This window comes from Astatotilapia calliptera, chromosome 15 (assembly GCF_900246225.1).
Source record: "Astatotilapia calliptera chromosome 15, fAstCal1.2, whole genome shotgun sequence".
NCBI lineage: Eukaryota > Metazoa > Chordata > Actinopteri > Cichliformes > Cichlidae > Astatotilapia > Astatotilapia calliptera.
This window is the reverse complement of record NC_039316.1, coordinates 864,462-886,326: the sequence shown is the minus strand read 5'-3', so window position 1 is coordinate 886,326 and position 21,865 is coordinate 864,462. Positions and strand designations below refer to the sequence as shown.

At 41.4% G+C, this 21,865-nt stretch overlaps 2 protein-coding genes across 7 annotated transcripts in view; one reads left to right on the top strand and one right to left on the bottom strand.

The window, feature by feature from the left end:
* Positions 1-17,125, bottom strand: part of cep128 (centrosomal protein 128) — a 54,352-nt gene extending 37,227 nt beyond the window's left edge. The window contains exons 1-10 of one of the 6 annotated variants that reach the window (XM_026142367.1): positions 16,401-17,125; positions 15,587-15,673; positions 14,693-14,813; positions 14,422-14,540; positions 6,884-6,984; positions 5,915-5,987; positions 5,201-5,323; positions 2,548-2,634; positions 1,969-2,043; positions 1,658-1,805 (exon numbers count right to left, since the gene is read on the bottom strand). In XM_026142367.1, the coding sequence (XP_025998152.1) occupies positions 1,658-1,805; positions 1,969-2,043; positions 2,548-2,634; positions 5,201-5,323; positions 5,915-5,987; positions 6,884-6,984; positions 14,422-14,540; positions 14,693-14,813; positions 15,587-15,673; positions 16,401-16,574 (1,108 nt within the window). In that variant the 5' untranslated portion in view covers positions 16,575-17,125. The remainder of the gene's footprint in view (positions 1-1,657; positions 1,806-1,968; positions 2,044-2,547; positions 2,635-5,200; positions 5,324-5,914; positions 5,988-6,883; positions 6,985-14,421; positions 14,541-14,692; positions 14,814-15,586; positions 15,674-16,400) is intronic. The other 5 variants (XM_026142366.1, XM_026142361.1, XM_026142364.1 and 2 more) reach the window with 5 other exon arrangements.
* Positions 17,126-17,156: 31 nt separating this feature from the next.
* Positions 17,157-21,865, top strand: part of tshr (thyroid stimulating hormone receptor) — a 29,153-nt gene continuing 24,444 nt past the window's right edge. Inside the window, exons 1-2 of the mRNA XM_026142368.1 lie at positions 17,157-17,213; positions 17,620-18,067. Coding sequence (XP_025998153.1) covers positions 17,898-18,067 — 170 coding nt within the window. The 5' untranslated portion in view covers positions 17,157-17,213; positions 17,620-17,897. The remainder of the gene's footprint in view (positions 17,214-17,619; positions 18,068-21,865) is intronic.

Here is a 21,865-nt window from a genome sequence, read left to right as displayed (position 1 = left end):
AGTTATTATGAACTAAGAAATAATCTTTCACTCAACCTAATACTAAACAGCACAAACCCTTACATAACCTAACCTTCTAGAAAACGTGAGACACTTAAAGAATCTCTCATTTTGGAGCTTTCACTGCCTTTAAAGACACTTTGATGTCCTAAAATCAATGTTGCAAAAAAAACAGACGCACAGAGTTGGATTTTCAATATTTTTCTCAAATATACACTCAATTTTTTCTCCTTTCATGGTAATAAATCTTTGATATTCTGTGTAGTTCAAACCAATTCTCAGTCCTCTCACCAACATTTAAGTTTTCCTTTCACCATCTTGTTTCTTGCTGGCACTGAAGCCTTTTTACTTCGCTCTGCATTAACCAATCAAACCTTCAAGACAGAAACACAAAAACACGACACGAGGATAACGGGGGATGTAAGATAAGCTTCTAACTTTATTTTTATTCTTGAACTCAACTAGAGTAGTTTTACACTTTGCATGATTTACTGTTAAATATAAAAAATACTGTTCTTAATCTTTTATTGGGCTGCCTCTGTGTCCATCCTCTCTATGAAACACACAGTTTTAAGCCCCAGTCAAACACGCCTACAGACTGGTCTGCAACCACCTCGCAACCTCTGGTCATGAGAGAAAAATGTGTATTCCTGCTTGCAAATTGTTCCTGGAGGTTGGTGGCAGCTTGTGTGAGTGGTGCTACAGCACCACTCACGCAGCTCTAGAGACGGGTCAGTGACTCCCTGGTAACCACCAGTTGCTAGGGAGAAGTGCATATTTCCTGCACAGTTGGCAAGAGGTTGCACGAGATTGCAAAAAATGTCATGTTAGAATGGTTGCACCAAAAACGTCCTGGAGACTTGTCTGCAAACACTCAGAAACTTCTTTCAAAGGAGTGGAACTGAAAAGTGCAACGCAAATTGTGAAAGCAATCACAAAAACGTGCAGCGCCCTCTTTGCACAACAACTGATTTCCCCTGGCAACAGCCTGCAACCCCTTTCCAGACATTCAGGGAGTACACAGTTGTTGATAGTGATAGGACCCTGCTCCTGTGGTCACTGACCGCCCTCTAGGCCTGTGTGACTGAGGCTTTAGCTCCTCTTTCTTCTGATTCGCAGCCCCCCCTAAAAACAACAGCAGAGCCATCATGAGTAAAAAAAGCCTAGTTAAGTATAGATCGACTGGAAGCCCAAGATTTTGGCTGGTAGAGATGAGCTACACACAATGATGTTATTATTTGAAAATGTTTAAAACGAGCATCCACGTGACAGATAAATCATCCCACGATTTAAAATTTTCAGTATATCTTGTGAACACATTGTGAATGAATGTAAGTCCACACTCAAGTTTTCACAGTGAGCAGGCTGCATTTTTTGTTTTGCTCTGTTGTCTTGCGTCACCTTCTCTGCGTTTCATTTCTGCTGCTCACTTGTAACTGTGCTGTTTTGCTGTGTTTTACTGAACACCCCGAGTATTGAGCAAAAGAAGGAAACAGAGCTGTCGGTGTTTCATTTCACAACTCTGTACATTTAAAACCCGAAAGTTGTCATCCTAAAAAACAAAATCTTAGCATCCATTTCCACTGGCACAGCAATCTTTAAAACCATCCATTTAACTTGCATCCATACACTCTCTTCTCCCCTGACAACCGAATACCTGGCCCTTGCAGCCCACCTCTTCCACCATCCTTGTCAGCATAGCTGCCATGTGGCTGAGCACTGGGCCGAGAAGTCTCCAGCCGTGCCCTCTCATGCCCCGTCTTCTCCTCCCTTGTCCTTTGCAGCTCGCAGCGCATGTCCTCCACCTGGGGATCATCAGCCGTGTAAGAAAACGCAGAAAAAAGACATCCGACTGTCTGACAGCAGGCAGAACAACACTGAAGATTTCCAAAAAGTCTCTTCTCATCTTACTGTTTTGTCTCATGAGCTTTACTGGTTTACATACAATCAGGCAGAGGACAAACAAACCTGTTGAACGAGGGACTCTCTGCTATCTTCTGACTGTTCCAGCAGTCTTCTGGCTCTCTCTAGTTCCTGCCCCATCTGAGGACAGCGAAGCAAAAACAATTTACATGAACAGGTGTTTCAGAATTTGAACAGTATCAGGGTTTAATCCAGAAACTTACAGCAGAACGAAACAAAAATCATCAAAACAAATTCAATGTTTTAAACTTAACTTTCCTTGCCTGGAAAATAATAGACATATCTGTTCAACAAAAATTCCCAAATAAGAAGAAAATGAACAATCTGTCAAATAAGTACAAATCATAGCCTTCACATTTTGAGCCACAATTAAGTTTTCTATATCAGTAAATAAAAAGTAAACATTATAATTTGTATTACTGCAATTATGAAAACCGTAACATTAAATAGAAAGTTTCAATGTCATTTTCAGCTACAATGCAATAATAAAGTCTCTGCATGCCTTATTTAAAACGATCGTTGAAGCAGTACGGCAAAAACTGAAACCAAGATTCTCGAAGGCGTTTAGATCATCCCAAATTTTCTCTAATGCAAAAACGCTCCTTTAACACTCAGTTTCTTTACCTTGAATTTCTCCCTGTCTGCTTTGAGCAGCCTGGCTGCCATCTTCTCCGCTCTTTCACTGGCTCCAATTTGGCATCTCCCTAAAGTCTAAAACACACAAACAAAATTCCATGCAGGAAACACCGTGTATTATTGTGAGACACTATAAAGATGACACATGAGAAGTGCTATTGCATCACAGTATCCCCTGCCCTCCCCCCATCATCATCGCCTTTTTCTTGGAACGAGATACTGGCACCATGGTGGATTTGTACAAGAGCTTAGATCCCACTCCATCCCACTCACTCTAAGCGGGCTGTGGTGATGAATTACCGGCTGCTAGCAATAACATCTACCCAAGTGACTCATCATCTATTTGATTCACATCACAGCGGGCCCATCGGTGGGGAATAAATGTGCCCTCTGCTCTCCCTCCTCTCCTGCTCTTTAGTAGTGAAAGAGATTATTTTCCTCTTCATTTCCTCATGCTTGTTTATTTACCCTTAATTTTTGGGCAAATGCATTATTTCCCATCGCCCTGGGCCCCGCTGGTGTCCCATTAGGGCACGACAGAGGAGAGGGATGCAAATGAATTGGTAGCTACCATCACTACACAGCGTGTTGAAAAACTCTTGCTCACACAGGTTATCAGTCTGGATACACAGCGCCCCTCTGTGGTTCACCGGTAAAATACAACAGACGTGACAGATTGGGAGAAGATACAGATGAACCAAGAAATATCATTAAGCGGCATTATGCTGATGATCTATAATGTGGAGGGTTTGTGTGGTTAAATGTAAAGTAGCAATAGAAATGAGTAATAACACAAGATAATGCGCATCAAGCTACATCACTAAAGTGCACCTAATGACAGCGCTTTTACAGCCACTTGTGCTTTTAGACAAATCACGTCTTGACAACGATCGTGATTGGCATTAAATATAAGAAAGCAGCAATTTCTTGCTTAGCAACCATCTGCACTATAACAACGCAATTACTTAGTGTGTTTTATAGTCTCATAAAGCAAAACGAGCTTTAAGAACCTTATAGAATCTGTTATTGAAGGTACAGTAAGCATGAAAGCCACAAGAAACCTCGATGTTTCCCTGCTCTGTAACTGTATTTGTGAGGGAGAATAACCATCCTTGTATCTAAACCTGTAGAAGCTCACTAATCCCACCAAGTATGCTTATTTTGACTTCCCACAAATTCTGAACAGACAACCTGTTTTTGTTTCTACGGTCCACTATACTTTCACTGTAATATCTCTGTACCACAGATGGCAGCGTTATTATGTTGGGAAAGTCCCAGTGTAACAAAAGACTGCCTGAAAGCCCCGCGCTGTTTTGTGGAAGGTGCTACTGACATGCTTTCATCAGCCAAATTTCTGCATATGTGACAAAGAAGGACTAAAGAGAGATTTGAACGTGTAACCTTTCCAACTGATCTCAAAGACTATTTTGGTTAAAGGTGAAACTGCTGATGAGCCCGTCTGTACATAATAAATCTGATTGTCCAGTAAACCTCAAAACATCTATTATATTTTCATTGAGTGTTCACTCTTCTGATGAATTTGAGCTTGTTTTCTTTATGCTGCGCAGCAAAACAAACTCTTCTTTATTTGCGCCTAAAATGCCATCCAAACTTTTCTAAAGCAGTTTCCCATTCACAGACTTTACCTGGGTAAGCTGCTGAGGTGTATTATTGGTAATCCAAACACATTTGGCACACACTCCTTTCAGCACTTTTGTATCAGTCTTAAATGGCCTGTATTTATATAGCGCTTTACTAGTCCCTAAGGACCCCAAAGCGCTTCACATATCCAGTCATCCACCCATTCACACACACATTCACACACTGGTGATGGCAGCTACATTGTAGCCACAGCCACCCTGGGGCGCACTGACAGAGGTCTTAGACAGTCTTAGACAAAAACACCAGCGATTTAACACCGGACAATCCCCTCGCTCTTATTTGGTAAAGAAAGTAGGTCCTTTGCTCCGACCCTTTCCATCTCTTGTTCGCCTGCTGGCTGGCTCGGGGCCAGGTTGTGCTTGTTGCTGTCCTCCATATTAATGCAAATGCTTCCCCAAAACATGGAGCAGAATGATCGCTGTCGTTATCCCTTCTAAACTGCAATGATTGATGAAAAGCTGGACTGAGAAGCAGCTCATTGTGTTTATTATTATTCATTTATTTTCCACAAGTGTTTGTCCAATTAGATATCTGCCAGAGAAACGTATTATTTTGGTAATAATTCCATTCTGAAAGTGTGTGCGCCTCATTTCATGACACACATCTGTGGGAAACACGGACCAACACATTCTTATGCAACGGCAGAAGGAACACGAATAAATATATAATCACATTTGCACGAGGCTTGTATTACTACAGGAACTCTATGTTGCTGTATAATCTATTGTAGAATTTGCATTTTTAAAAACTTGGATGAATTATAGATATATTTGTGATTAAGATCAACTTTGCTGATCACCAGGTAACACGGATGCCAGTCATAACTTTAATATTCACTTGGCGCTTTTAAGTGTTGTCTCTAATAAATGAATGTGGTCATTAGTTATAGTTAAATCGTTCCACTGAATTCATGTGCCTCCATCTTGCCCCTAGCGATAAGAGCCAGGTGTGGGAGGTGAGTGGCGAGGAGGAGTGTCACCTCCTGCGGCTCGTCAGACGCGGCCGCCCGCTGCTCCGGCCTCCTCTCTCCGCCCGTGCTCCTCTGTTCGCCGTGCATCTCTCTCTCCAGCTCCTGCAGACGCCGCTCCACACGAGACGACACCTACAGACGGCGAGAGAGAGAATGAGCGCTCCTCGGGTCACGCGAACATTCGCGCCGGCGCAGGAATGGCATCAGCGTGCGATAGATGAGAAAACAGGAAATTAAAAGTGCGGATGATAAAAATATCTTTCATAACTGACTGAGTGTATTACATTCGCGTTGCAGCGCCTCCCTGCCTAATCAGGAAGCATCATATCCACCTGTAAAAAGCTTTATCTTGTCACGCCCACAGACAGGATGAGATAAAAAATATTAAACATATTGGGCGTCATGTGGGGCTGTGTATTTGTCACAGTACTGATGGTGCAGTAACAAGCTGTGTGCCTGGAAATTAAAGGGAAATATTTGCTAAAGTTGGAGCACTATGAGCCTACTTTAAAAAAAAAAGAGGAAGCCATTTGTCTTTTGCCATTTTCTATTCCAGAAACTCCAGCTATTTGCATATTCCATGCTTTATACAGCAGCTTTCATCCATCAAAATTTGTGATGCGATGGCCTTAAATTCTGGATGCCTCCGCTTTTCTTTACACATTCACAGAGCCAGAAAGCACACTTGAAGTACTGGCAATGAAATACACAGCCACAACTCACTGAGTCCTGTCTCAGGGAAGCTGTCATGTGCTCTGTGAGGCTTTCCATCGCCCGCCTGGTGTCAATATCAGCCCTACAAAAGAAGGGAAAAAACAAAAACAGACAAATCAAGCTGGCTGAAAATATTTACACTGCAAAACACTGGAAATACTATTCCAGGACCCATAAATGCATTATTTGACAGCACTAAAAAATAATTATGCAGCTTCGGATGCTGAAATACGACGCTGGATCAATTTGCTCTGGTCAGCGGCGCTGGGTAGGAGTGATTTTTAATAACTTCAAAATGTCAAATTCTAATCCGTTTTGACTGCGCGGCGCCGTCTCTTTAAGTTCCCTGTGACACTTTTATCACCTTTTCATTAAGGAGACTTCACAGAGATGGAAACCGTGCTTCTGTTTGCAAACCCCAAGCAAAAAACTTTTTTTATGTTCGGTGCATATGAAAAGTAAAAGATCAATATTCCAACACTGTCTTCCCAGAGCCGAGAACTTAAACTGATGACTCTGTGGGCAGAAGTGAAGAAGAAGAGACTATAAAAGCCTGCTTGCATTCATTGTGGCTTACCAAAACAGTGCGACATACATAGTAATGCTCTTGGAAACGTATCGCTCTTCAATTTAATAAACTGTAAGAGAGCCGTCTGCTGTTACTAAGCCACATTTGTTTTTCAAAAAACAACCTATTGTAATGAGCGTTTTTTTCAGAGGTCAATGCAGTCAGACTGAATACAAATGAGAATAATCGTATTTAGTGTGTCTGAACGACTCTGCAGCTTTTCTAATTTGGCAAAGAGAAACTAGCACCAGTGCTGCTCTGGCTAACGGTTTAATTATGCTACTTGACAACAACAAACCATTATTGGAGATTTGGCCATAAAATGACTTTTGCAGTAACATAAAAACAATAGCTGTCAAATTCAATTGTGAATGTGTTGTGTGAGAAGGTATGAGCTTTTATGTTCAGACTTCAGATACCGGTTCCTCCGGAGGATTTCTCTATCCAGGTCATCAGACAGTCTCTGCTGGTCACAACGCAGATCCCTCATGGACTGGTGCAGGGTATGAATCTGTGTGAGACAGCCACAAACCCACGCTGAATACAAAACGCGAGACACGAGCAGGGCACGGCTGAGCGGCGCTCCACATCGCTGCATCGTGAAAACACACTACAGATATCTGAAAGGGAAAAACTAACACAAATGAAAACCCATGTGAATAAAATGATGTTGATGGAAAATGCTGCAGTGAGCGCACTCTCGCTGACAGGGGCTAGAAACACAGCATATTTCTCCCATACTGGCGACTCTTCATTGGCTGCCAGTGAATTTAAAATCCTTCTCTACACATACAAGATCTTAATAATCAGGCCCCATCTTATATTAAGTACCTCATATCACCATGTTAGAAGAGGTCATGTGGAACCAGTTTGGATTCGGGACACAGACACCGTCTCTACTTTTAAGATTAGGCTTAAAACTTTCCTTTCTGATGAAGCATGTACAGTTGTTAGTGCGGGATCAGGTGACCCTGAGCCCTCCTAGACTGCTGGGTGTTTCCCATGATGCACTCAGTATTTCTTTGTCACTCATGTCTCTGCATTTCATCATTAGTCATTATTAATCTCTGGCTCTGCCCAGTACTGTTTCCTTTATCCCGTTTTCCCCTCAACCCCCAGAAGGTTGCGGCAGATGGCCGCCCCTCCCTGCTCGTCCAGTCCCACCAGAGATTTCTTCCTGTTAACAGGGAGTTTTTCCTTCCCACTGCCAAGTGTTTGCTCATAGGGGACTGTGCTATAGTTCGGGTTTTCTCTCTATTATTCTACAATCCTTACCTTACAATATAAAGTGCCTTGAGCTAACTGTTGTTGTTATTTGGTGCTATAAAAAGACTTAAATTCAACTGAACTGACACGTTAGGCCAAAGGTGGCGTAATAAATGTCTTATTTACAGGTGATTGCTGCTGTCCAGTGAAAACATGCAACCACACAGATGCCATATTGGTTCAGAGAGCTGTGCCTCCTGACAATGAAAGTTTCAGGAGGCATTTTGGTTTGTTACAAATACTAGAACTATATTTATTATACAGGATGCAGAGGTAAGTTTACACCATAATCCTCATCTTATATGAACAGTAGCTCAGGTGATAGACCAGTAAGGTGAGCGGTTCAATCTGCTCCAGTCTGCATGCCTTGGGCAAGATATTAACCCCAAATCTCTCTCCGATGCATCCATCAGAGTGTAACTGTGTGTGAGTGTTAGATAGAAGCACTAGAAAAAAGAGTTTTTTTAGGCAAATTGTGTAAAGCACTTTAAGTGGTCAGCTAGACTAGAAAAGCGTATATAAGAACCAGTCCATTTACCATTAGTAATCATAAACAGTTCAATGATATAATGTTTAAAAAGAGTAATCCAATCCTCCAGCTCCTTTTTGTGTTGTTGGGCCATCAAACTAATGTGATTACTCCCATCACTTAAATAAATTTACAGTCTGATTCTGTGAAACTCTGACTTGGAATAAGAGCTGTAGATGAGTTATTTACTCTCTTATCTTCAGTTCTGCTGTTGATAATCGTCTCTTAACTTTCTCAGTTGGGACTCAACAAACAGGACAGTCTGTCTGAACTCTGCCTCAACCTCCATGTCCCATCAGTGTCATTACAGGGCTCGCAAAATCGCTAGCCCGACGTCCCGGGGCTAGTGATATTTCCAGTCGGGCTACCAAAATCTATCTCAGCCCTGCCCGTCGGGCTATCATAGGAAGTAAAAATATATGACAATGCCTTTGCTTTCTTTCGCAAATGTAGCTGAGTAATTAGCTGAGTCCTCATCAAAGAACAGTGCTCTTTAATGAATGCAGCACATAACTTTACATCGTAGAGGTAACAGGGAGACATATCGAGTTATCAGATAGCTGTCTTAACTATATTCTAACTCTACAATTTCCCGGCTGCACTTTCCTCTTATTTCACGACACCACCCTCTAGTGGTGCAATATGGTATAGTCAGACAGGACACAACATCACTCACTAGCTTACTCTTCAAACGTGGCACGTGAAATCTCCCGCAGCAAGCTTAAACGTGCTAGAGGTTGACTGCGCAGAGAATTTTAAAAAAAAAAATCTCTGGCATGTGTAAAGACAGATGGATTTACGCAGGTATTTTAGTTCTGCTGAGCCAAAAAAGACAGGTCAGGATGAAGAAGGGACAGGCAAAGAAAGGCCTACCACAAAGCGGAAAAGTTATGATAAATCAGATTACGAGGCAAAAAGAAAGCGCAGTTTTTTGGATTCATGGACAAAAGAATTTCTGTGGCTGGAATATGACAAGGTAAATAACATGATGTTCTGCCGGGTGTGTCGTGAGTTTCCCTCTATTGCTGAGTCGACAAGCGCCTTTGTTACTGGGACCAGTAATTTTAGGAAAGACCCCATCAGAACTCATGAGAAATCTCTGCATCACAAGAAATGCATTGGTGCTCAGTCTGCAGCATCTGTCCCAGAACAAACACCAATTGCAAAAACCATACTAAAAATAAACCAAGCACAACAAGAAGTCCTGAAAAAGCTGTTTAGAACTGCGTACTATGTTGCAAAGAGTGAACTACCACAGGCAAAATTTAGCAGTCTTTGCAAACTTCAGAAAGCAAATGGCCTAGATCTTGGTTCCACTTACCTCAATGACCATGCTTGCAGAGAGTTTATTGGAGCAATAGCACAAACTTCAAGAGACCAGATTGAAAAGGAAATTCAAGAAAGCAGGTTCTTATCCATTCTTGCAGATGGCAGTACAGACACTGGTATAATAGAACAGGAGTTGGTTCACGTCAGGTATGTGAGGGATAATGGTGACATAGCCACATACATGATCAAATGTCAGCCAGTCAAGAGTGCAAATGCTGCAGGTATTTTAGAGGCTATTGATGAAGCAGTGAACACCATGGGTATCAGAGAGGACACATGGAAAAAGAAAGTAGTGTGTGCAAATTTTGATGGTGCTGCAGTGATGATGGGTGAGAAAACAGGAGTAGCTGGGAGACTGAAACAGAGGATACCCCACATCATAACAATCCACTGTGTGGCACACAAACTAGAGCTAGCCGTGCTGGATAGCGTGAAAGGCTGTGAGTACCTGGTGAAATTTGAAGATACACTGAAAACCATCTTTAAGATGTACTACTATTCCCCAAAGAAGCGAAGAGAGCTGACAGAAATAAGTGAACTGCTAAATGAGAGGCTGGCACATTTCAGTGGGCTGAAGAGCACGCGGTGGCTTCCAAGCCGGCTGAGATGTCTAAAGGCTGTGGAAAAAAATTACACTCCCACTGTTGTTCATATGGAGAACATGGCAGAAGGAAGTGATGTCAAAGCCGAGGATGCAGCCAAGGCTAAGGGGGTGGTGCAGGAGATGAAGACTGAGAAATTTGTTCGCTTCCTGCATTTCATGTTGGACTACAGTACCATCTTGAGGTTGGGAAGAGTTCCACAGCTCTGGAAAATCTCCTGTGTTGTACCAGTGCCAAAGACTTCACGCCCCAAGGACCTCAACAGCTACAGGCCGGTGGCTCTGACATCCCACCTGATGAAGACCCTGGAGCGGTTGGTCCTGGCTCAGCTTCGGCGCCTAATAAGCTCATCACTGGACCCACTTCAGTTTGCCTACCAGCCTGGCATTGGAGCGGATGATGCCGTCATTCACCTCCTACATCGTTCCCTCGCTCACCTGGAGACCGCTGGAAGCACTGTGAGAATCATGTTCTTTGATTTCTCCAGTGCCTTCAACACCATTCTTCCCTCGGTTCTAAAGGACAAGCTGGTGAACTCTGGAGTGGACCATCACCTCACTACCTGGATCCTGGACTACCTCACCGACCGACCACAGTATGTGAGGACTCAGGGCTGTGTGTCGGACAGGGTCGTCTGCAGTACGGGGGCCCCACAGGGAACGGTTCTGGCTCCGTTCCTCTTCACCATCTACACTGCAGACTTCTCCCACAATTCCACCCAGTGCTTCCTGCAGAAGTTCTCTGATGACTCTGCAATAGTCGGCCTCATCACTGATGGGGACGACAAGGAGTACAGAGGTCTGACCCAAGACTTTGTGGACTGGTGCCAGCTGAACTACCTCCAGATCAACGCCAGTAAAACCAAGGAACTGGTGGTAGACTTCCGCAGGCACAAGCATTTTCCACTGCAACCACTGAACATCCAAGGTATGGACATTGAGGCTGTGGACAGCTACAGGTACCTTGGTGTTCATCTGAACAATAGACTGGACTGGACTCATAACTCAGACGCCCTCTACAGGAAAGGGCAGAGCAGGCTGTACCTGCTGCGGAGACTCAGGTCGTTTGGAGTGGAGGGCCCACTCCTGAAGACCTTCTATGACTCTGTTGTGGCTTCTGCTATCTTTTATGGCGTGGTCTGCTGGGGCGGCAGCATCTCTGCTGGGGACAGGAAGAGACTGAACAGGGTGATCCGAAGGGCCAGCTCTGTTCTAGGATGCCCTCTGGACCCAGTGGAGGTGGTGAGTGACAGGAGAACGGCGGCTAAGCTGTCATCCCTGATGGACAACATCTCCCACCCCATGCAGCAGACTGTGACAGCACTGAGCAGCTCCTTCAGTGGGAGACTGCGGCACCCACGGTGTGGGACGGAGAGATTTCGCAGGTCTTTCCTCCCCACTTCTGTCAGACTCCATAATAAAGACTTTAACTGATCAAGCACACACATCCATACATATGCAATAATACTAAGTGCAATAATCCTTTCTGTCATCGTTGTATTTTTACTCAGTTGTATATAGTATTTGTATTTGTATTCTATTTTTATCTTATTGTATATTTATTTTATTTTATTCTACTGTATATAGTATTTTATTTTATTCTATTCTGTGCAGCTGTGTACTGTATTTATTCTTATTGTATTCTAATTTTTGCCTCATAACTTTTGCACTGTCCACTTCCTGCTGTGACAAAACAAATTTCCCACGTGTGGGACTAATAAAGGTTATCTTATCTTATCTTATCTTATCTTATCTTATCTTATCCAAGTGCTCTACTGATTTTCAGCATGATAACCTAAACATCACACGAACAAATCAGTTAGTTGAGAGCACAACATCACGCTTACTCAGCCTAAAAACAAAACCAGGAGAATATCTGAAAACCTTGGACACAAAGTTCACAGCGAACCAGGATGGTAGCATTTGCTACTGTGGAACTCAGCTAACAAAAAGTCAGCGACCTGCTAGAAGAGGTGAGGGAACAGACAAAGACACCTTTGGTGCAGAGATCCAGAAGATTATTGACAACACAGTCAAGTACATGGACAACAGATTTAAAAATCTCCATGAAAAGCCTCTCTCTTGTTTCAAGGTTTTTGACCCTTCCATTCTTCCCTACCCCAGAGAAGAACTAGCAAATTATGGGGATGAAGAGGTGGATTATCTTGTCACACATTTTGCCTGTTTGCTAGATGCAGAAGAGAAAGAGAAAATTCCACAAGAATGGATGGATCTAAAAGTGTGGCTTGCAGAACGCCGGGGTCGCAAAGTAGATTGCTTGTACAGAGATCTCCTCTCTGAGAATCCAGAACATCTCTCTCATATCTTGTTGCTGGTGAAATTAATGCTGACACTTAGTCCATCGACAGCCATCTGTGAGAGAGGATTTTCTTGCATGAACCGAGTGAAGACAACACATCGTACCTCTCTACACCCTGAAACACTGAATGACTGCATGCAACTCTCCATTAATGGGGAAACAGTTGAATCTTTTTGCCCTGACAAGTCGATTCGTTTCTGGATGTTTTCTGGAAAAGGTTCAAGACACCTGGATCATAAAACCCCGACAAGAACAAAGAGCAGTGAAATGGAGGGCAATGCACAGGAAGAGAAAGCTGATGAAGGAGATGCTATGCCCTCAACGTCGAGTGGCATTTTCTCATCCGAGACTTCAGTGGAAATTTCAGATTCAGGATCTGACACAGACTAATTCATGTTCTACACAGTTCTAACAAGTTCACAGAAAATTCTGTTTAATTAGAACCAGATATTTGAGTTGATTGTAATGTTTACACAGTTGTTGTAATTTGTGTTTTAACAATTTTTTGATTGATGTTTTGTTTCCTTTACAATATTATACAATAAAAATAATCTTTTTTTATTCGGGCTACTCAAATTTATTTCGGGCTACCAAAAACTAAAGAGTGTCTGCCCGAAGGGCTACCAGGGATTTTAAAATTTTGCGAGCCCTGCATTAAAGAGATTTAACACACATACAGATTAATTAAGGACTAGTTAAGACGATAACACATAACAGTGACATAGCCGACTGACAAATAATAACCAGCTTTCTCCTACACTATGAAAAATATTCATGAGATTCAAATGTTCATCTATTTTTCTAATTTTTGTTAGCCTCATTTAGTGTCAGACTAATCCCCTGAAATACTGGATTTAGGTTACTGGATTATCATAACTATCCATCTCTCTATCCATCCTCTTAACCGCTTATCAAGTTCAGCAGATAACCTATTGTTATGTATCAAATGAAAGAGGTTTATTCAAATAGGAGATGATAAATCAGCATATCACCTGATGCTTTCTTTCATTCAAAAAATTAAATAGCAGCAAAAAAGTCTGTCAGGAAAACGTCAGTAGCCACAGTCAGAATCCCTGACCAAGACGGCAGCAGCAGAGACACATCCACAGAACCCGATACTGCACTTATGGGTTGTAATTGAACAGCCAATTTTGCTTAGGAGGTTTCTAATTAAGTTAAATGACCCAGAAGTATTGTTTTGGCAGTCACAGTAAGAGCTGCACAAATTCTACAAAAACTGAATAAAAGTGCTTCAAAGCTTCCTTTACCTCCATCAGCAGAGGATACATTACACCATTCTTTAGGAAAGTAGGAGGTCATTCCCATAATCTATAGCGACTGAAAATGATCAACAAATCTGACAAGATAGCACAGCTCATGTATTAAACATGACATCCATGTCCACAACCTGATCCTATGTTTTTAATTTTTATCACACAGCAACAACCACAGTTTAACTCTTACACGACTACAATAAAATTGGCTTCTTGTTGAGCTTTTGCATTGTTAGAAGAACGCAGATTTATAAAAACTTTCTAATTTCAGATTATGAGCTGTATTAACTGATCAAAGTGCCTTTAAGTTCCACTGTTGTTCAGCTGGTAAGAACATGCTGAGGTGGAATAAGTTGTGCATTTTCTAATCTATGTTGTGGATGTTGTACTTTTCAATACAGCAGACATCCGCTGTGACACTGTAAAGGAGTCTAGCGTACACTATCCTCCTCTTTACTTATCAAGTCTCCTTCACACCTTTCCTTGACCCCATGACATTTTCCACTGTGGCCAGTGAAAAGTAACTTTTTTGGACTATACAACATACTCTATGTGGATCTACCCAATATGCCCTCTAGTGGCAATATGCTGAACGTGAATGAAGCACTAGCTGGTCTGTTGTTCCTTACACCGTCTCCTTCCAGGCTTGTTTCCTTGAAGCGAACATTGGCAGATTGAGACCTCCTCCTCCTTCCTGGAGGGCTCGTGTAATCCTTAAGTGGAGAAGTGGGGTAGAAACGCTGGCCTTCTGAAATCACAAGCATACATTTTATCAGAGGTTTGCTTTGCAAACTAACAAACAATATAAACATATAGCAGGAAGTAGAACACTTTCATACTCTGAAAAAGACTTACTAAACAAAACTCGATCACTGGTTCTACTGGTCATTTTTTTCATACCTGATCCTGAGGAAGCTTCCAGGTCGCTGGTATGCAGGGTGGAGGCTGAGGAGCTCCGAACCCCGTTGGATCGCCTCTGTGTCTGCAGCTGGCTGATTGACTCCTCTAGGTTCTCCCTAAGCTGATGCATGAAAAAGTATAAATGACTTAGAAGGAGGCAGAGAGACGTTTTTGTTGTTGTTTTTAAGCATAAATGGGAGTGTCGTATTTGGGGCCCTTTCTTAACATACTTAGAGAGAATGGATTTGACCTCACTGTCAGCATCTGATGATCCATCTCTAACCAGCCATCTCTGACTGCTTAGTGTTGCTACCAAAGGCCCCATGCAGCTGTGTATGATAAATGGGTTCAACTGGCAAACTGACCCCTAAGAAGTCACTCCCCATTTTTCTATTTTTCTGGGGGCTTTTCCTTCTTTTCCATACAGTTTGTCCTTGTTGATTGCCTTATGTATACTGATGTATAATGCTGTCAGCAGAAACTGATCTAATAAACATATAGTTGGCAAAAAATTGGGAGTGTCATTCACTTAAAAAAAACCTGAATAAAAAGGCATAAATTAGTGGGTGAAACTGCTAGAATTAAGATGTGCTTTATTTATCACAAACTTTGGGAAATTCTTGTATTATAGTAGCCTTAACATAAAACATACAGCAAAACAGCTTAAATAAAAGACAACAAAACAAACTAAATAAGGAAAAAAAGGACATCGATCATCAAATTCTAAATAAATAATTTTAAAAAATGAAACTAACTTCAAGTGTAAACTCAAGAAAAAAACCTAAATGGCTCTATAACGTAAAATAGCTAAATAAAGCAGAATAAAACAGCCTTAACATATGTAGTACAGCAATAAAATAAAATAGAAGACATCTAAGAGAACAGGCATCTCACCAGTGCCATGGCTTCAGCCTGGTCGTCTGTGTGCTCCCTGTACTGACCCAGCATCTTGTCTACTTTGGTCAAGTTCCTGCTGGTGTCCTGCCATTAAGACACTTCCAGTTAAAGACTGCTGAAATGTGTTAAGGATTCAAAACAGGCTATGGATACAGAGCTATCCATCCATCCATTCATTTTATTATATATACAGGTGCTTTCATTAGCCGGAAACCACAGGTGGAAAAAAGCACATGAAAGACAAAAGGATGTCTCTGACACCAGTGGTTATTTTTTCATTCCCAAACTATGAATGTTAATTATGAATTTATACCAACACTAAATCTTTTGTGGCAAGTTTGACTGGTATCCATTTATTACTCATGTAAATAGGGAATACATGCCATTTAAGCAGGTTAATTCTCCAAAGAAGAGACACAAAAACAGGAGCACTCTGAATCAGACAAACACAAGGAAGAGCATCACTGCATTATGCTGCCTTCTCACACGGCAATTGATTTTTCTTTTCTTTTACATAATAACAATTGAACCATAAACTGATGGAAAACCCTACATTTAAAAAGTGTATAAACATCATTTAAATGCAGTAACTAAAGAGTCTGATACTGAAAATTTGCCGAAAAAAGGCCAACAGACCATTGTTCAGTGTGTTCCCAGCCCATGATGAGATGAAACTTATACCTAAGTGATTTGTTATCTCCCAACACCTGACTTGGTCGTATGGTTGGGGACAAACACAGGTGAATGCTTGCAGGTGGACCCTGAACAGATCCACATAGCATGTCTTTTGACGCAAACCTGCGCAAAGTACCTGTAAGGTGTTTGCAAGAGTGCTGATTTTCTCGGAGATGTCTACGGTTCGCCCGTCGATTTCTCTCCCGTTGCCTCTCGCCCTGTCCCGGCCAGGTCTGCGGTGGGCTTCGCGCCGCCGTGACCGGTGGTCCGGGGTCCTGTCGTATGAGTCAGAGTCGCTGGATATATCCATACTTTGAGACGAGGAGCGGACACCGTAAACGGCTGACTTCGCAAAGTATGGCGCAGCACTACTTTCATCAGCGGAAAACGCTGTTAAGTGCACCGTTAATCAGATTAAGAACGAAAATGGGATGCCTATGAACTTTTTTCTTTTCTTTTTTACAATTGATAACTCTGTCACAACACATGGGAGCCGTGTCACCATTGTTTTGACCACACATAAGGAAACAGATATCTGTCAAGGAAACCACGAGAACCAAGGGTATCCTGGCATTGTTGTGGGCGATGCTCCTCCTGGCTAGCAACAAGTGGAAACTCCTGTAAACGTTAGCCAGCTAGCTAACTAAACGTTAGCCAATGAATTTAACCTTGCGATAAGACTACAAAACAAAAACTACAAAGCAGAATCACATGGAATACAAGCGACCGTTAGATGCTAATTAAAGAGAAGAGGTTGAATTCACGCTATGCGGAAGACAGCCATCAGAAGAACAACCCTCAGCTTCTCCGCGCTGTGGCAAGTTGAACTAGCCGCGTCTGAGCAGCAAAACAAACGGACCAGAGCAACTCTGAGGAACGCTGGGAAGTGTAGGCTGCCCATCATGGAGCAGTGTGGGAATTGATTATTTGAGAACTACATTGTCCAAAGGTGTGTTTTTTGCGCCAGTACTGCCGCCCTCGAGGATAGAAAAGGGGAAAAAAGAAAATTTTGTCCATGTGCATACTGAAAACCACAAGGTGGTATTAAAAAAAGAATTGTGTTAAAAACGTATACATTATACTTTAAGTTGTATTAAAATAATAATAGTAATAATAATAATAATAAATAGCATTATTATTATTATTATTATTATTATTATTATTATTATTATTATTATTATTATTATTATTATTATGTGCTTATAACATAATTACAACGAACAAAAAAGTTGTGTAAAAATGTAGTTTATCTATTAGCAAAACTTTTAAAATTCCTGCAAATCCTAGTCAAGAAGGGGGTGGACTACATTCTGCACAACACCAGACTGTCTCAATAATTTCACCCTCCCCTCCAGCAGCTGAAGAGAACCTCCAAACCCACCAGAGCCGCAGCTGCCCGTCCTACAGCATCCCCAGCTTCACAGAAAACTCCTGTGGCCCGGTAAAGCAAACTGTGCACAACAGTGCAGTGCAGCTCCACTTGGTCACTCTAAGGATTATTCATGAAAAACAGCAAACAGCACAGGCTATTAGGGACAGCTTGACTCAAACTGGTAGATTTCTTTGTGGCTGTGGACTTCAGGGGGACTACCATCGAAACCCAACACTTGCCAGTGTGCAGCAGCACTTCAGCATGCAGGTGATAACGTGCGCATTGTTTACGCTCGTCACCCTCCCTATCAGCACTGCATCTGAGGCTGACTCCTGCCCTGCCGTCTGCGAGTGCTCCGAGTGGAAGACTCTCACTATCTCCTGCTTTGACATTGATATTCTCCCCAGGTTCCCAGCGAGCACGGAGACGCTGTAAGTAGGCGTTCAAAACGCGTCTGTGAAAGTAATCCTGCTGTTTTTGGTTTTTTTTCTTCCAAGCACTGTGAATGTAAAGTGTTCCTAACCCCGAGGAAAAATCATTATAATAGCATGAATATTCCAAAGTGCACCCAGGGGATCCTGAGACTGTCTATGTTGTTAAGTAGTTATTCTTTCATTTTCAAGGTATCGTTTTTGTCTGTTATAGCATTACTGTGATCTGCAGTTGTCTGTGTCACTTGTATTTGACTATTTGTTATTGTAAAGCCTTAAAACATATGAAAAAGAACACTGATATTTTCATTTTTCATGGAGATGCATTTAACAATTACAAGATTAATTGTGAAATAATATGACCCCAGTTTAGTAGGTTTTATTTAAAACGACTCAGTTAAGCCACCTTTATAACCTGAAACTATACAAATAATATAAACAGAACATTTCAAAACACGAGTGAAAACCTCTCTTGGTGTTATATTAAAAGTTCATGCTAATCAGTTTTAATGTAATATTTGTTTTTTACACTCTGTCTTAAAATAATCACATCTGCACTGGAATATTTGGAAATCACCTTTATGGCTGGATCTCTGTTTGCTGACTAGGCTATATGTATACCACATCGAGTGTGCCTTTGTCCATAGTTTATTTTATTTTGCTCTGGTAAATCAGCTGTAGGACTTTTCGAGATAGGAAGAAGAAAGAAATAATCTTGACACCAACGTCTGAGGAGGGTTTGAGCTACCAAGGTACTGACAGCTTTCAGGTTAGGGTCCTGTATGTGAGACCACTGCATGGCACAAATGTACTGCAGACACCAGAGATGCTCTTTGGTGATAAGAAATGTTTTAACAATCAATAACAGGCTCATATTTCCTCACATAATTTTTTTCACTTTCTGCTTTGACCTCTAAAATGTGCTTCTGTGTGTATCTTGTATTAATTTACAGTGCTAAACCGCCACTGATGATGGTATCATCAATGACAAGAATACTGCTAAAAGCCAACATTCACTCACTTGTTTTCATTTTGCAAAGACAGTGTTTCCTCTAGCATCACTGCCAGCTCAGGCTGCAACTAATCATCATTTTCATTATCAATTTTCTGCGCACTGCTTTTTCTAAAGCTTGTCTTGTCTGTGAAATGGGAAATAAAAGTGGAGTTTACTCCTAATATTTTCTCAGAGACCAATGTGACATCTTTAAATATCTTGCTTTGTCTGGGAAAGTCCTAGTTTAGGAGGGAAATGAAGCAAAGCAAAGTTACACTAAAAGCTTTATAGTTTGTTGCAATCATGTGCTGACTGTAAAAAGTTAAAATATAAATAAATAAATAAACTAAAAGTACAATAGTCATCTTGTTATCTGAGACCCCAACAAAATCTGTCCTGGGAGCCAATGATGTAATTCGTAAGGATCACCTCTGAAAAATGTAGCAGGGCTTTTACATTTCCCAAACTGCTTAAGTAGAGGGTGAAAATTATGCAATAGAGAGCGACCCGTTTGCTGTGGCCTTGACTGATGGAAACACATGCCCCTCAGATGGACTCCATCGCAGATGTGGAAACACTGGAAACATCAGAAAGGGTATTTCCACTGAAATCAGCAAACAGTAAAGTTTAATTGTACACGATGTACAGCACTTTAGTAATGACCTGGAACATAACCAAGTGGGCATTTTTTTTTTAAATATAATAATATGCCAGAAACATCAACGGAGAAACATGGTGCTCAAAGAATCTTTGAGATAATTCTGCAACAGCAAAGTGGCAACAGCTTTTTATCACCTTATTTTGGGGTAAAGTCAGAATAACTTTTTAGCAGTTTTAATAAGATTTGACAAGTGATTCTATCCAGGTAGCAACTCCGACCTGGTAAAAACTGAAAGAAAACATTAGTTTAATTAAAAACTTAAAAAAAAACTACCTCGTTTGTAGAAGGACTTGCGCTGTACTTCAACAGTTACTATACCTAATACTTAATAATGACTTAATATACTTTACTGTGCTGTAGGTTATTACTTTGAATGCTTACTATGATTGTCATTTTTGAAGTTTTGGTCTCACAGGTCAGTCGGCTAAAATTCAACAACACTGATGTACTCTCTTTGTCTACCACACGTGTTTGGGCAAGCAAATTATTCGAATGTGTCCACTATCATCATACACAAATCTTTTTCTTCTTTTTTCACCCCAGTACTCGCTATATAAATATAATTCTTATCTCCTTCAGTTTCATGCTAATTCTAGCATCTATTGCCATTGTTAGTATGGAAATGTTAGCATTTAGGGTAAAGCAGCCTGGTTAAACACACCTTCTCAGAGTTCTTATCATTTCATGATGGACTTGAAAAATCCACATTTTCTAGTAAGCTATGATATAAACGGTGATATTTACACCTTATAATTTGGTTATTGATTTGATATTTTAAACTGTTCCTCTTCCAACTATCCCTGATGTAGTGTTCACTAAAGCCCAGGAGAAGGCTCTGCGCTGTGCCGTGATAATCCCCATTCCTCACTTCCAGTTACTAGAGCGTCCCTCCATCTCAAAATTCCAAATACTTTGCATTGCCTTCATCAGCACCCATCACATAAAATTACCTCCCCGTCACTGCTTCAATTCATATGTCCACGTGAATCGATGTCCTCAATGTTCTTCACATTCTTGTTCAGTTTGCCCAGCCTAGCACTGCCAGCGCTCCTGATAAAAATATCTGCCAAATAAGCCCAAAATACACCGGGTATTGAGCGGGATGTTCCAGCAGATGAGGTGTGATAAAGTTAGATTTTCCTATAGCCTAGACAAACACAGAGGAACAAATCCCCCCCAATGCCCTCGTCAGGCCAATACTGTCCACTTTTTGCGACTCCAACTAGGTCCAGCTCTGCGTTTATTTTGGCCTTTCACCTCGTGGCTGCTGCCAGAGATGTCTTTCACCATTTGGTTTTCCTTAGAAACTGTCGTGATAGAAATTCAGGAGTTAGACCAATACCATTTACTACATATGTTGCCATTATAACAATGTTATAATAAGGGATGGTACTTATTAAAAATTTGTATTCATTTTAGGGTCAAAACTCAGTTCAAAGCACTCACATTACATGATTTTGAACTGGGAAATTGAAAGTTAAGAATTAAATATTCGTATATGCTTTTTGAAGCATAAAAGAGCTTAATGCCAGGAAATGTAGCTTAAAAGCAGAGGCCAAAATAGAGCTTTTGTACGGTTTATACAACTAAACCATATCATTATTCATATTATTAATATTTTACAGTCTTACGTTATAATTGATGAACCTTTGAACTGCTGGTTTGCAGACCTTTATTTTACTGGACAGAGTTAAGCTGAAGTCGCTGGGGTATTAATTTAGCCATACAATCTGTTCATCTCTGCCAGAAAGCAATCGAGTGTGTTACTTACTCTTCTCAAGCTTTCCTTTGAGACATTTGTGAAGCTGTGAGCTATGACCTTTTATAAAATGTCCCATTGTGGGTAAAAGCCTTGAAGCTTTCTGTGCTAATTTAGCCATTAGCACAAGAGTTTGGTTAAAGATTTTAAAGATAGTTTTGTGCGGGACAACGTGTAAAAGTTCCCACAAAACGAAATGGGACTGCAAAGCAGCCGTCTGAGTGTGTGTGTGTGCGAGAGTGCACATGTGGATACTTGGAGTTTAGAGTGCTTTGTGTGTGGAGGTTACTCCGTGTGCCACCGGGACTCTGAGAGGTGGAAAGGAAAAGCACAGGCGTGCTGAGAAGCCTGCCTAGCGTGACACCCGCCTGCGTCTGGACGTTG